Here is a 15,767-nt window from a genome sequence, read left to right on the forward strand (position 1 = left end):
GCTGTGTAAAGCATACTTTTTAATTTATTTTGGAACTGCTGCATCCTTTCCGACTTCCGGTAATTCAGTAACATTTCAGGCACTTTCTGCTTATACCGGGGGTCTAGTAGCGTGGACACCCAGTACAGGTCGTTCTCCTTCAGCCTTTTTATACGAGGGTCCCTCAACAGGCACGACAGCATGAAAGACCCCATTTGCACAAGGTTGGATGCCGAGCTCCTCATGTCCCGTTCCTCGTCCTCACTGATCTCACTGAAGGTCTGTTCTTCCCCCCAGCCACGTACAACACCACGGGTACCAGATAGGTGACAACGAGCACCCTGGGATGCCTGCTGTGGTTGGTCTTCCTCCTCCTCAAAGCCACATTCTTCTACTGACTCCTCTTCCTCAGACTCCTCTTCCAGCGTTGCCGCAGGTCCAGCAAACGATGCTGATAAGGCTGTTTCTGGTGGTGATGATGGTGACCACACCTCTTCCTCTTCACGCTCATCTACGGCCTGATCCAGCACTCTTCGCAGGGCACGCTCCAGGAAGAAAACAAATGGGATGATGTCGCTAATGGTGCCTTCGGTGCGACTGACTAGGTTTGTCACCTCCTCAAAAGGACGCATGAGCCTACAGGCATTGCACATGAGCGTCCAGTAACGTGGCAAAAAAATTCCCAGCTCCGCAGAGGCTGTCCTAGCACCCCGGTCATACAAATACTCGTTGACGGCTTTTTCTTGTTGGAGCAGGCGGTCGAACATTAGGAGTGTTGAATTCCAACGTGTCGGGCTGTCGCAAATCAAGCGCCTCACTGGCATGTTGTTTCGCCGCTGAATATCTGAAAAGTGCGCCATGGCCGTGTAGGAACGCCTGAAATGGCCACACACCTTCCTGGCCTGCTTGAGGACGTCCTGTAAGCCTGGGTACTTATGCACAAAGCGTTGTACGATCAGATTACACACATGTGCCATGCACGGCACATGTGTCAACTTGCCCAAATTCAATGCCGCCAACAAATTGCTTTCGTTGTCACACACCACTTTGCCGATCTCCAGTTGGTGCGGAGTCAGCCACTGATCCACCTGTGCGTTCAGGGCGGACAGGAGTGCTGGTCCGGTGTGACTCTCTGCTTTCAGGCAAGTCAACCCCAAGACGGCGTGACACTGTCGTATCCGGGATGTGGAATAGCCCCTGGGGAGCTGGGGGGGTGCAGTTGATGTGGAGCAAGACGCAGCAGCAGAAGAGGACTCAGCCGAGGAGGTTAGCGAAGAGGATGGAGTAGGAGGAGTAGAGGAGGTGGCAGCAGGCCTGCCTGCAAGTCGTGGCGGTGTCACCAACTCCTCTGCAGAGCCACGCATTCCATGCTTGGCAGCCGTCAGCAGGTTTACCCAATGCGCAGTGTAGGTGATATACCTGCCCTGACCGTGCTTTGCAGACCAGGTATCAGTGGTCAGATGGACCCTTGCCCCAACACTGTGTGCCAGACATGCCATGACTTCCTTTTGCACAATCGAGTACAGGTTGGGGATTGCCTTTTGTGAAAAGATATTTCAGCCGGGTACCTTCCACTGCGGTGTCCCAATAGCTACAAATTTTTTGAAGGCCTCAGACTCCACCAGCTTGTATGGTAAAAGCTGGCGGGCTAAGAGTTCCGACAAGCCAGCTGTCAGACGCCGGGCAAGGGGGTGACTCTGTGACATTGGCTTCTTACGCTCAAACATGTCCTTGACAGACACCTGACTGTGGGCAGATGAGCAGGAACTGCTCAAGGCGAGAGGCGGAGTGGCGGGTGGTTGAGAGGGGGCAAGGAGGACAGCAGTGGTTGACGTGGCTGAAGATGCTGGACCAGGAGGAGGATGGTGGCTTTGAGCTTGTGTGCTGCTTTATACTCATGTGTTGATCCCATAGGCGTTTGTGATGTGAGATCATGTGCCTTCGCAAAGCAGTTGTACCTAGGTGGGTGTTGGACTTCCCACGACTCAGTTTCTTTTGGCACAGGTTGCAAATGGCATCGCTGTTGTCAGAGGCAGACACACAAAAAAAATGCCACACTGCTGAGCTTTGCAATGACGGCATTCTGGTGGTGGCAACAGCATGCGTTGATTGGCGTGCTGTCTGGCTGACCCCGGGTGCCGATACATGCTGTCTGACTGTGCCACTAGCTCCTTGCGACGACCTCCCCCTGCTTCCAACTCGTCTCCTCCTCCTCTCTGTCTCCCCATCTGAACTTTCCCCCTGTTCTTCTTCTCTTCGAGCGGGCACCCACGTGACATCCACGGACACATCGTCATCATCAACCGCTTCACTTGTATCTGACAACTCAGCAAAGGAAGCAGCAGCGGGTACAACATCATCATCATCACACCGTACGTCCATGTGTGTAATGCTGCCTGACTGAGACATATCCCTGTTATCTACATCCTCTGGCAATAATGGTTGCGCATCACTAATTTCTTCCAACTGATGTGTAAATAACTCCTCTGACAGATCAAGTGAAGCAGGCTGTGGTGCTAGTGTTGGTGGTGGCGGCAGGCGGGCGAGTGGTAACTTGAGAGGTGCCCGAAGCTGAGCTGGAGGAGGATGGTGCGTCAAGGTTCCGAGCGGAAGCTGTAGAAGATTGGGTGTCCTGTGTTAGCCAGTCAACTATGTCCTCAGAACTTTTTGAGTTCAGGGTACGTGGCCTCTGAACACTGGGAATTATTCTAGGGCCAAAGGGAATCACAGCACCACGAATCACAGCACCACAGCACCTGCCTGTAATTTTTTTTTGTTTAGTTGTATTATGCGTGCAAGCTACTGTGACACCAGATATGAGTTGCACTGGTGACACTCTGCACTTGCAGGGCCTGAAACACACACGCTTGCAGGCAAGTGGGCAATTGACTGCTATTCTATTACAGTAAAAAAAAAAAAAAAATTTTATGGAATATACTCTGACACCAGATAGGAGTTGCTCTGGTGAGGTGACACTCTGCACTTGCAGGGCCTGAAACACACACGCTTGCAGGCAACTGACTGCTATTCTATTACAGTCAAAAAAAATATTATTTTTTGTTAAATGCAAGCTACTGTGACACCAGATATGAGTGGTGGTACTGGACAAGTGGGCACAGTATATGCTGTGAGCCTGACACACACACGCTGGCAGGCAAATGCAATTAGATTACACAGGAAAAAAAAGCAGACTGATGTACTAGCCCTAAAAAGGGCTTTTTGGGGTGCTGTCAGGACGCTGAATACACTGGCCTAGCTATCGATTTCCTCATTAAATCAGCAGCAGCTACACTGTCCCTCCTCTCACTAAGAATGCAGCTTCCGAATGAATCTAAAATGGATGCTGTCCAGGAGGTGGGAGGGTCTGGGAGGGAGGGTCTGCTGCTGATTGGCTGGAATGTGTCTGCTGACTGTGAGGTACAGGGTCAAAGTTTACACAATGATGACGAATAGGGGGCGGACCGAAACATCGCATATGTTCGCCCGCCGCGGCGAACGCGAACAAGCTATGTTCGCCAGGAACTGTTCGCCGGCGAAAAGTTCGGGACATCTCTAATAGGCAGCGTCCAACTGACTACATAGAATGTCTCGATAGTTGAGTTTATTCTCCCTCTCAGCAGGTGAAAAAAAAGGCCCCCTTTTGGACCAGTAGCGAGGGTCTAACATGGTGGAGAGCTAGTAGTCATCCTTCTGCTGAATGGTGATAATATGGCTGTCATTACGCAGCAATTCAGTTTGCATATGGCTATTTCCACAAGGGACTCGGTGGGACTTTCCGCCTCCATCTCCACTTAATACTGCCACAGTGTTTTCGGGTCGTCTGCCAGGTCTTCATCATCGCCCTCCTGCTCCTCTCCTGTCGCTTGGGCAGGTAAACCACCAATTTCTGAACATTTCCTAGGTGTTAATATCTTCCTCCTTTTTCTCCTCCTCTGCCCGATCAGCCCCCACAGGGCTCAGCTGGCAGTGAGATGTAGGCACCACGTCTCCTGTCCACTGTCCAGCCAGATTTTTCAGCATCTGCTCCAGGACATGAAGGAGTGGAATGACATCATTAATCCCATAGTCCTGGCGACTAACAAATTAAAGTGGCCTCCTGTCACACATGAGCGGCCACTGGCTGACGTCAAAGTTACACAGGGGAGTGCTCCTGTCCACCTGCATCATCAATAAATCGTTCACCACCTTCCTCTGCTCATATAGTTGGTCCAACATGTGGAGGGTGGAGTTCCAACGTGTTGAATGTCGCATATGAGGTGATGTTGGGGAACACTATTCTTCCTTTGCAGTGCAAGGAGGACTTGTTTTGCAGTGTAAAAGTGGCTGAAGTGCATGCACAGTTTCCTGGCCATTTTCAAGACGTCTTACAGTTCGGTGGAAAACTTCAGGAACTGGGTAACAACCAGATTAAAGACGTGCACCATCCAGGGTGCATGTGTCAGCTGTCCTTGACACAGTGCCGACACAATATTCTTCTCATTATTGGCGACCATGGTTCCGATCTTCAATTGGCGAGGAGATAGCCGGGATTTGATTCCTTGTTGAAGGACATGGAGCAGTTCCTCCCCAGTGTGACTCCGTTCGCCTAGGCAGGCCAGGGGCAGAACAGCGTGACACTTCCATGCTCTACATAGGTGGTATGCTGGAGGACCACTCTGAACTGTGCCTACAGAGGACAAGGTGGAGGATGAGGAGCCAGAGAAGGACATTGGTGCCGCAATCACAGCATAAGAACACGGAGGTGACATTACTATCACTTAGCCAAGTTGCTGGTGTGCCTGGGCAGGAACCACATTTACCTAGTGGGCCATAAAGGACATGTGGGGGGGGGGGGTGTCTGATGTCAGTTGAAAACGGAGTCAACCATTCAAGTTCAGCTGGATTGCTGGTCAAAACACGACTGCTGGATGACACTAGCAGCCAGGCTGCGACTACTGCTACCACCACCCCTTCTGCTGCTATTTCTGATGGCTCCAGCAATATTTTTGGCACTGCCCGTTCCCTCAAGGGGCCCTGGCACCTGTCTGTTGGACATACGTAACAGTAACTGCATATGTAAAATAAGCTATTCAATGTCAATGTGGGCACCCCAATAACAGTAGAACAAAACAAGTTATTCACCCCAATTTGAGAATCAAGGCGTAATAGAATGAGTTATCAATAAAACAAAGGGGATACCCTAATAACAGTTAAAATACACTACTTATTCACTCCAGTTTGAGAATCAAGGCGTAATAGGAGGAAGATGTTCTAAGTTTGCTGTCTAAAGTGAAGACAAATAAGTCACAGGGGCCTGATGAGATACACCCAAAATTATTAAAAGAGCTTAGTGGTGAGCTGGCAAAACCGTTAACAGATTCATTTAACCAATCATTAGTAACAGGAGTCGTCCCGGAAGATTGGAAATTGGCAAATGTCGTGCCCATTCACAAGAAAGGTAGTAGGGAGGAATCGAGCAACTATAGACCAGTGAGTCTGACATCAATAGTAGGCAAATTAATGGAAACCCTATTAAAGGATAGGATTGTGGAACATCTAAAATCCCATGGATTGCAAGATGAAAAACAGCATGGGTTTACTTCAGGGAGATCATGTCAAACAAATCTTATAGATTTTTTTGACTGGGTGACTAAAATAATAGACGGTGGAGGTGCAGTAGACATCGCATATCTAGATTTTAGTAAGGCTTTTGACACTGTCCCACATAGAAGACTTATCAATAAACTGCAGTCATTGAGCATGGACTCCCATATTGTTGAGTGGATTAGGCAGTGGCTGAGTGACAGACAACAGAGGGTTGTAGTCAATGGAGAACATTCAAAACAAGGTCATGTTACCAGTGGGATTCCACAGGGATCTGTACTGGGACCAATTTTGTTTAATATCTTCATAAGTGATATTGCAGAAGGCCTCGATGGTAAGGTTTGTCTTTTTGCTGATGACACAAAGATATGTAACAGGGTTGATGTTCCTGGAGGGAAACGCCAAATGGAAAAGGACTTAGGAAAACTAGAAGAATGGTCAGAACTCTGGCAACTGAAATTTAATGTGGATAAGTGCAAGATAATGCACCTGGGGCGTAAAAACCCAAGGGCAGAATATAGAATATTCGACACAGTCCTGACCTCAGTATCTGAGGAAAGGGATTTAGGAGTAATTATTTCAGAAGACTTAAAGGTGGGAAGACAATGTAATAAAGCAGCACGAAATGCAAGCAGAATGCTTGGATGTATAGGGAGAGGTATAAGCAGTAGAAAGAGTGAAGTGCTTATGCCGCTGTACAGATCACTAGTGAGACCTCACTTGGAGTATTGTGCGCAGTACTGGAGGCCATATCTCCAGAAGGATATAGATACTCTAGAGAGAGTTCAGAGAAGAGCTACTAAACTAGTACATGGATTGCAGGATAAAACTTACCAGGAAAGGTTAAAAGACCTTAATATGTATAGCTTGGAAGAAAGAAGAGACAGAGGGGATATGATAGAAACTGCTAAATACATAAAGGGAATCAACTCGGTAAAGGAGGAGAGCATATTTAAAAGAAGAAAAACTACCACAAGAGGACACAGTTTTAAATTAGAGGGGCAAAGGTTTAAAAGTAATATAAGGAAGTATTACTTTACTGAGAGGGTAGTGGATGCATGGAATAGCCTTCCTGCAGAAGTGGTAGCTGCAAATACAGTGAAGGAGTTTAAGCATGCATGGGATAGGCATAAGGCCATCCTTCATATAAGATAGGGCCGGGGCTATTCATAGGATTCAGATATATTGGGCAGACTAGATGGGCCAAATGGTTCTTATCTGCCGACACATTCTATGTTTCTATGTAATAGAATTGCTTATCTATTAAACAAGGTGGACTTGGATAGCTTTGTGCAGAGATTAATGCAAACTGAGATGTATCATATGGATCCCTTCAGCTTCTGATTACACAACCAGCATTCTCCCTGCACTCTTTTTGCACTATCCCTATGCTCTCCTTACAGTGTGTAAAAACCTCTCCCTACAATGTCCCTGCAGTCTCCCTATCCAAGATTCTACAATTTAAGCTTTGTTAAACACTGTCCCTAGCACTTATCAAGTCTTTTCCTATGCTCAGTTCATTGTAAAATGACTGAGACTGGGCAGGATTAGAATTCTTAAAGGTCTGTGACATCACTGGGGATGGCCATCTGCTGATTGCCTGGCTGCATTGCATTAAGGGAGATCTCTTGTTCCCGGGCTTCTTACTTTCACTTTGTAACATGTTAAGCCATCATTTTAGGAAAAAATCGATTTGTTACTACGAAGTGGCAGGAAATTTCGATTTATTGCGAATCAAATTCCACTTTGGATGCTTCGATACTCTCAACACTAGCTGTGAGGAGACAGTGTGGTGGAGAGCTCAGACATGTCACCTCTGGAGATTCTCCTCCATTACACACAGGAATTCCTTGGGGGAGAAGTAGTGGGGATAATGGGGGTTGTCATCATTCGATGGCCCCTGACTGTCCTGGTGAGGGGCCCCTGCATCCAGGAGGAGAATGAATGGAGCGGGGCCCGGCCTGAGCTCAGCTCTCTCCAGTCTCTTCTCTAGGAGTTCTGGACACAGCTGAGCACAGCCCAGAGGTGGGACCTGCATCTATCAGACATTTATCTCCTGTGGAGCCACAAGAGATCTCCATGTTGGGGCCCCTGGAATCCATGTGGTGGGGGGTCTGAGAAGTGGGGCCCCTCCAGGCTCAGGAAGTGTGGTTCTGGAGGTGACATCTGGTCTCGTCCTCCCCTGGATGATTTCCTCTCCTCTTCTCATAAAGGCGCCTGCAGTACTAGAAGCCTCCAGCTCCTCCAGTTCTCTCCTCTTGTCCTGAATGACCACCAAGGATGGACAGGAAGGAGATCAGCAGAAGAATATTAGACCTCACCTTGGAGATCATCTCCCTGCTGAGCGGAGAGGTAAACTTTTCTAGATTTCTCTCCTCTTTATTGTATTCTGTAACAAGTCAGACATCAAGGAGGAGAATCTATCATAGGATGTGATAGGAAGAGTCCAGGGTCCTGTAGAATGGCCTCCAGACATTCCAAGTGACAGAGAACATGAAGATCAGTCCCCAACATGGTGAGTGATGTATCATGTGACAAATAGTCATGTTGTAGGAGCAATAAGAAGGTAAGTAGGCACGTTGTACCAGGAGGAGAGGGCCGGAAGAGAGCACATGGCCCCTGAAGGGTTTATTCCCTAAGTGTCTCTCTCCATCCACAGGAGTACACAATAGTGAAGAAGACATCGGGGGACTGTGTGACTCCCATCATCCATCTCCAGGAGTCAGGAGGGCGGAGCAGGACCCCTCACCCCCTGATACATGAGCAGAAGATCCTAGAACTCACCCACAAGATGATGGAGCTGCTGACTGGAGAGGTGACACTGCTGGGAATGGTGGGAAATTCTCCAGTGTCAAAGTAATCCCAGCAGGCGTGTTGCTCTCCAAACAAAAAAAAATTCTCATACAGTTTTAAATACAGCAGATCCATAAACAACTCCTGTTGTCTCTCTGAGTAATCGCTACATTGCAACAAAGCTAATGTAGCTTCTAAACCTTTCTTATGCTCTATGGAGGTGTATAAACTGACCACGTCAATAGTCACCAACCGGCAATCTTTAGGGATCAATTTCAGTTCCTGTATAATCCTCAAAAATTTTGAAGTATTAAGCAAGAAAGAATCTGTATCCTTCACCAGTGGCATCAGTGCTCTCTCCACAACTATTGCTAGTGGGAATAAAATAGAATCAACTGAGGCCACAATCGGTCGGCCTGGTGGATCTTCCAATGTTTTGAGCACTTTTACGAGTATATAGAACACTGGCGTCACTGGTGAGTTGTTCATCAAAAAATCATGGAGTTTCCCATCGGGTATAACGATGTAAGATGCACTAATACATTGTTTTTATTCCATTTATTTTTTTGATTGACATATTGATTGATTACATCACTTCCTGCTTGCATAATTAAGTGATGATGTCATGAACATGTGATCCAATTGCATCTATATAAGGTTACTATATGCCATTTGTTTGATGCAGTTGAGAAAAGCTGGACGGGCCGAAACGCGTCCTGTAAAATATTCTTATTGGATTATTAATATAAATAATATACCTTGCTGAGAGCAACACTCCTGCTGGGATTACTTTGACATTGAGTGTGGGGATCGCACCTTCCCACTCACAGCGATATACGGATTGTGAGCTGTCTAACCTCGGGGAAATTCTCCAGTAACAGCACTGGAGGGGTCTGGGTGATGACGGTGTCATTGTGTTGTCAGGTTCCTATAAGGTGTCAGGATGTCACTGTCTATTTCTCCATGGAGGAGTGGGAGTATATAGAAGGACACAAGGATCTGTACAAGGAGGCCATGATGGAGGAGCACCAGCCTCTTATATCACAAGGTAAGAGCCGTCATGTGCAGTGTATACACGTGTGTGCAGTGACGTGTAATGGAGGAGCACCGGCCTCTTATATCACAAGGTAAGAGCCGTCATGTGCAGTGTATACACGTGTGTGCAGTGACATGTAATGGAGGAGCACCAGCCTCTTATATCACAAGGTAAGACCAGTCATGTGCAGTGTGTACACGTGTGTGCAGTGACATGTAATGGAGGAGCACCAGCCTATTATATCACAAGGTAATTCCTGTCATGTGCAGTGTATACACGTGTGTGCAGTGGCATGTAATGGAGGAGCACCAGCCTCTTATATCACAAGGTAAGAGCCGTCATGTGCAGTGTATACACGTGTGTGCAGTGACATGTAATGGAGGAGCACCAGCCTCTTATATCACAAGGTAAGACCCGTCATGTGCAGTGTATACACGTGTGTGCAGTGACATGTAATGGAGGAGCACCAGCCTCTTATATCACAAGGTAAGAGCTGACATGTGCAGTGCATACACGTGTGTGCAGTGACATGTAATGGAGGAGCACCAGCCTCTTATATCACATGGTAAAAGCCGTCATGTGCAGTGTATACACGTGTGTGCAGTGACATGTAATGGAGGAGCACCAGCCTCTTATATCACAAGGTAAGAGCCGTCATGTGCAGTGTATACACTTGTGTGCAGTGACATGTAATGGAGAAGCACCAGCCTCTTATATCACAAGGTAAGAGCCGTCATGTGCAGTGTATACAGTTGTGTGTAGTGACATGTAAGGGAGGAGCACCAGCCTCTTATATCACAAGGTAAGAGCCATCATGTGCAGTGTGTGCAGTGACATGTAATGGAGGAGCACCAGCCTCTTATATCACAAGGTAAGAGCCGTCATGTGCAGTGTATACACGTGTGTGAAGTGACATGTAATGGAGAAGCACCAGCCTCTTATATCACAAGGTAAGAGCCGTCATGTGCAGTGTATACACGTGTGTGCAGTGACATGTAATGGAGGAGCACCAGCCTCTTATATCACAGGGTAAGACCCGTCATGTGCAGTGTATACACGTGTGTGCAGTGACATGTAATGGAGGAGCACCAGCCTCTTATATCACAAGGTAAGAGCCGTCATGTGCAGTGTATACATGTGTGTGCAGTGACATGTAATGGAGGAGCACCAGCCTCTTATATCACAGGGTAAGAGCCGTCATGTGCAGTGTATACACGTGTGTGCAGTGACATGTAATGGAGGAGCACTAGCCTCTTATATTACAGGGTAATACCTGTCATGTGCAGTGTATACACGTGTGTGCAGTGACATGTAATGGAGGAGCACCAGCTTCTTATATCACAAGGTAAGAGCCGTCATGTGCAGTGTATACACGTGTGTGCAGTGACATGTAATGGAGGAGCACCAGCCTCCTATATCACAGGGTAAGAGCCGTCATGTGCAGTGTATACACGTGTGTGCAGAGACATGTAATGGAGAAGCACCAGCCTCTTATATCACAAGGTAAGAGCCGTCATGTGCAGTGTTGCAGTGTATACAATATAGATCAGCACTCGGGTTCCTACTCCCCCATGTGAAAGCTGCCACCGTTGGTTTGAGGGGGATCTAATGGCTGTTGGCTCTGAGAGCAATGTTCCCTTCGGGTATAACAATGTAAGACGGACTAATACATTGTTTTTATTCCATTTATTTTTTTGATTGACATATTGATTGATTACATCACTTCCTGCTTACATAATTAAGTGATGATGTCATGAACATGTGATCCAATTGCATCTATATAAGGTTACTATATGTCATTTGTTTGATGCAGTTGAGAAAAGCTGGACGGGCCGAAACGCGTCCTGTAAAAGATGTTGCTTCAGTATGTGGCTTGCTAGTTGCTGGACCTCAGCACAGGGGGTGAGGAGCAGAACATTGATCACTAAACCTAGAAGTGAAGGAGCTGAGAGAAGTGTCTGATCTATAGACAGATCTACAGGAGGCCATGTATTCAGTCACTGTGTGCTTGTGTCTCCACAGAAGGATCCAGGAGGAGAAATCCACCAGAGAGATGTCACCACCCTCTGTATTCCCAGGACTGTCCAGAGGAGAAGGTCCCAGAGAACCCTCAGGTAGATGGAGCTGAGCCCTGTACACATCTATATAGGGGGGTCCTGCAGTCATAGAGGGGTCATAGATTGTGGGGGTCTCTTCTGTGGATCTGTTAGATTTCCCACCTGTCTGCTGTATTGTACTGAATTGTTACAGATGACAAATCAGGGGGAAGATCTGACTGATATTAAAGTGGAGGATGAAGAAGAGCGGATGATGGGCGATCCCCCGTGTAAGAGTGAGGTGGAGGAGGATATTCCAGGAGATGTCACCAGAGGTATGGAATCATGACTGACGGAAGTGATATCAGATTCTATCCTTGGTGTCTTTGGGGCAGGAGGAGAATCTGATCACCGGCTGCTGAGCTTCTTTTTGATTGGAGATGTCCTCATCATATCATGAAGTTTTCCTCTTATCCTGCTGATGGTGATCTCTGATCAGATTCTTCTCTAATCCCGGCTGTTCCTGCAGGACATGATGGTCAATCACTTCCACACACCCACTGGGGATTATGTGGGCACAGCTTTTGTGTCTGTGCTATCATGATGGATACATGTACACCATTCTGCTGGAAATGCATGCCGCCAGTGATCTACATGTACCTCATTGGGCAGGAAAGGGCTAAGTGTCACTTTGGGCTCGTCAGCAGACATTACAAGAAATCCTTATATTTGGGTGATTTCTTCTGTAAACGGTTAAATCAAATAAATCAGTGAAGAAATTCCCCAATAATTAAAGACCATGTTGATGTATCTGTATGAAGGATTGTTTTTCGTATGACAAGTTGTATTGTTGTCACTGTACTTTGCAGTGGACTCCATTCATCAGAGACCAGTGTTCATACTGGATGGTTACCCCATAATGGCATAGCAGAGTTTCAGTAGCCAGAAAAAGGGAGCCCTCCCTTTGGTCAGCCTGTAGATGACAACACTGTATAAATAATGGATATATCCATCATGGTTCAATTGGAGGTTAAGCCATACATGTGCTTTATGACACGATATTCCTAGAGACTCTACCAGATTCATCTAAGGTCTAAGAAATCCATCTAATGAATGCAGTTTTTTGTTGATGAATGTGGCGAGGAATCCTTGGTGAGATGTATTACAGTGCTAACAGAGGATTTGTTTGATAGGCAGACATGTTTGGTATTTAAAATGTTTGAGTTTTATAAAATCATGGTTTATGTAATGAAAGTGGTGACTGGGTGGGAGATTAGTAGAAAGAATCAGTCGCTCTGGAAACAGGTGGTGCTCATATCCTGGGTTGCAGACCCATACACCCAAGTAGAAGAAGTGATCAGCACTCACAATTTTGCTCATGTGATTTTAGTGAAAGACTGGAATCCTACATGCAGTTTTTGATGCAGTTTTTTTGAGCAAAAGTCATAACTGGATTGAAAATGTATTGCTTACAGTATATCTCTCCATCCTGCTGGTTTAACTTTGAGGCCTTCTACGATATTATTACTATTATTATTATTATTCATTTTATCGTTTGAAAAAACATCTCAAATACCACTTTTTATCTTAACAGAAAATTCCAGTAAGAATTCTGAAGGAAATGTCATGTTATCACCAAACTATAATATAGAAGATGAAGACATCATTCAGCGCCCTTCAGGAGAAAACCTATTTAATGTACATCCATTACTTCAAAGTACAGATCTATTATATAACCCCCCCAATCATGAAGAATCTTCTTCTGACCAATCACACATTGTTACTGCAAGTACAGGTCAGAAAAGGGGTGAAAGGTTTCAATGTGGTAAAGAGTTCACAAAAAGCTCAGATCTTTCTACTCACAGAAGAATTCACACAGGAGAGAAGCCATACTCCTGTTCTGAATGTAGGAAGTGCTTCACAGAGGAATCAAGTCTTGTTAGACACAAGAGACGTCACACAGGAGAGAAGCCGTATTCATGTTCAGAATGTGGGAAATGTTTTACGCAGACATCTAATCTTGTTAAACATCAGAGAGTTCACTCAGGAGAGAAACTGTATTCATGTATTGAATGTGGGAAATGCTTTACACAAAAATCAGATATTGTTAGACATGAAAGAAGTCACACAGGGGAGAAGCCATATTCATGTTCAGAATGTGGGAAATGTTTTGCACAGAAATATAATCTTGTTAAACATCAAAGAATTCATACAGGAGAGAAGATGTATTCATGTTCAGAATGTGGGAAATGTTTTACACAAAAATCTGATATTGTTAGACATGAAAGAAGTCACACAGGAGAGAAACCATATTTATGTTCAGAATGTGGGAAATGTTTTACAGACAAATCAAATCTTGTTAAACATCAGAGAATGCACACAGGAGAGAACCTGTTTTCATGTTCGGAATGTGGGAAATGTTTTATTAGTAAAGCTAAACTTAGTTATCATCAGAGAAGTCACACAGGAGAGAAACCGTATTCATGTGTGGAATGCAGAAAGTGCTTTACAGAAAAATCAAGTCTTGTTAAACATCAGAGAATTCACACAAGAGAGAAGCTGCATTCATGTTCACAATGTGGGAAATGCTTTAATAATAAAGCCAAACTTAAGGTTCATCAGAGAAGTCACACTGGAGAGAAACAATTTTGATGTCCTATGTGTGGAAAATGTTTTACAAAAAAATAAAGATTTAAACATATCAGAGAATTATCATATTAAAGTAAAAAAAAGATACATTTAAAATGGCAGGTTATTTATGGAAATTAGCCGAGGTTATTTTTTGGGTAGAATTGTACTTAATCTGCCAAATGACCACATTATATTTATTAGAGGTCAACTAAGGAGGAAGGCCACGGAGGAAAAGCATATAAGGAAGAGAAGAAGAGCCTTGTTTACTTCCAGAACAGAGACCAATTGGCCCCATGAACCTTGCTTCTTATCACTGTATTCATAGTTACATTGTTAATATGATTGAAAAAAGCCTTCAAGTTCAACCAAGGGATAGATGGGGACGTGAATCCCAGAAGGAAGTGAGTCTCGGATTTCTACACATTTTCATAAGCATTAATGTTGTTTACTTTTAAGAATTCATCTAAACCCTTTTTAAACCCGTCCACTGTTCCTGCTGTGACCACATCCTGAGGAAGTCTATTCCACAGATTCATAGTTCTTACAGTAAAGAAACTTTGACGCCTCTGGAAACTGAACTTTTTCTTCTCCAGTCGGAGGCAGTGCCCCCTTGTCTTTTGAAGGAATTTTACATGGAACAGTTTTTTGTATGGCCCATTTATATATTTGTATAAGTTAATCATGTCCCCCTTAGACATCTCTTCTCAAAACTAAATACATTTAGTTCTTTTAATCTTTCTTCATAACTAAAACGCTCCATGCCCCTTGTCAGTTTAGTCGCTCTCTGTACTTTTTCCAGTTCCAAATCATCCTTTCTGTGGATTGGTGCCTCGCGAGTCTAGGCCTCGATTAATGCATGACAATATTCTGATAGCCTTAGAAGCAGCTAATTGACATTGTATGCTGTTGTTTAATCTACGATCTACAAGGACACCCATATCCTTCTGTATAAGTAACTCTCCCAGTGTTACATCACCTAGGACATATGAAGCACAGAGATTATTATTACCTGATCCTTCTCTATAAGTGACTCTCCCAGTGTTACCTCCCCTAGGACATATGCAGCACAGAGATTATTACTTCCAAGATTCATAACTTTACATTTGTCCACATTGGACTTCATTTGCCAAGTTCATGCCCGATCACTCGGAGTGTTCAAGTCAGCTTGTAGTTTTTTTGGACATCTACCATAGACTGCACTGTACTACACAGCTTAATGTCATCTGCAAAAATAGAAATGGTGCTATTAATCCCGTCCTCGATATCATTAATAAATAAATAATAGAGGGCCCAGCACTGAACCTTGGGGTCACCACTTATAACCCGGGACCATTCTGTATAGGAATCATGGACCACAACTCTCTGGACACGGTCCTTTTAGCCAGTTTTCAATCCAATTACAAACTCTACTTTCCAAGCCTATAGATCTTACTTTACCTATTAAACATCTATGAGGGACAGGATAAAAAGCCTTTACAAAATCCAGAAACACTACATCCACAACCGCCCTTCTGTCCAGGCTTCTACTTACCTCACTACATCCACAGCCACCCCTCTGTTTAGGCTTCTACTTACCTCACTACAGCCACCCCTCTGTCCAGGCTTCTACTTACCTCACTTCATCCATAGCTGCCCCTCTGCCCTTTGCCCTAAATGTCCGGATAAATGGCTGCATAGTGGTCTTATGCTCCTACGCTGACCTCAACCCA

At 45.2% G+C, this 15,767-nt stretch overlaps 1 protein-coding gene across 2 annotated transcripts in view; it reads left to right on the forward strand.

Moving 5' to 3' along the window:
- Positions 1-11,477: 11,477 nt before the first annotated feature.
- LOC122924972 (zinc finger protein OZF-like) overlaps positions 11,478-15,767 on the forward strand; it is a 32,777-nt gene continuing 28,487 nt past the window's right edge. The window contains exons 1-3 of one of the 2 annotated variants that reach the window (XM_044276519.1): positions 11,478-11,505; positions 11,642-11,762; positions 13,022-14,044. In XM_044276519.1, coding sequence (XP_044132454.1) covers positions 11,642-11,762; positions 13,022-14,044 — 1,144 coding nt within the window. In that variant the 5' untranslated portion in view covers positions 11,478-11,505. The remainder of the gene's footprint in view (positions 11,506-11,641; positions 11,763-13,021; positions 14,045-15,767) is intronic. The other variant, XM_044276518.1, reaches the window with a different exon arrangement.

Source organism: Bufo gargarizans, chromosome 1 (genome assembly GCF_014858855.1).
Source record: "Bufo gargarizans isolate SCDJY-AF-19 chromosome 1, ASM1485885v1, whole genome shotgun sequence".
Classification (NCBI taxonomy): domain Eukaryota; kingdom Metazoa; phylum Chordata; class Amphibia; order Anura; family Bufonidae; genus Bufo; species Bufo gargarizans.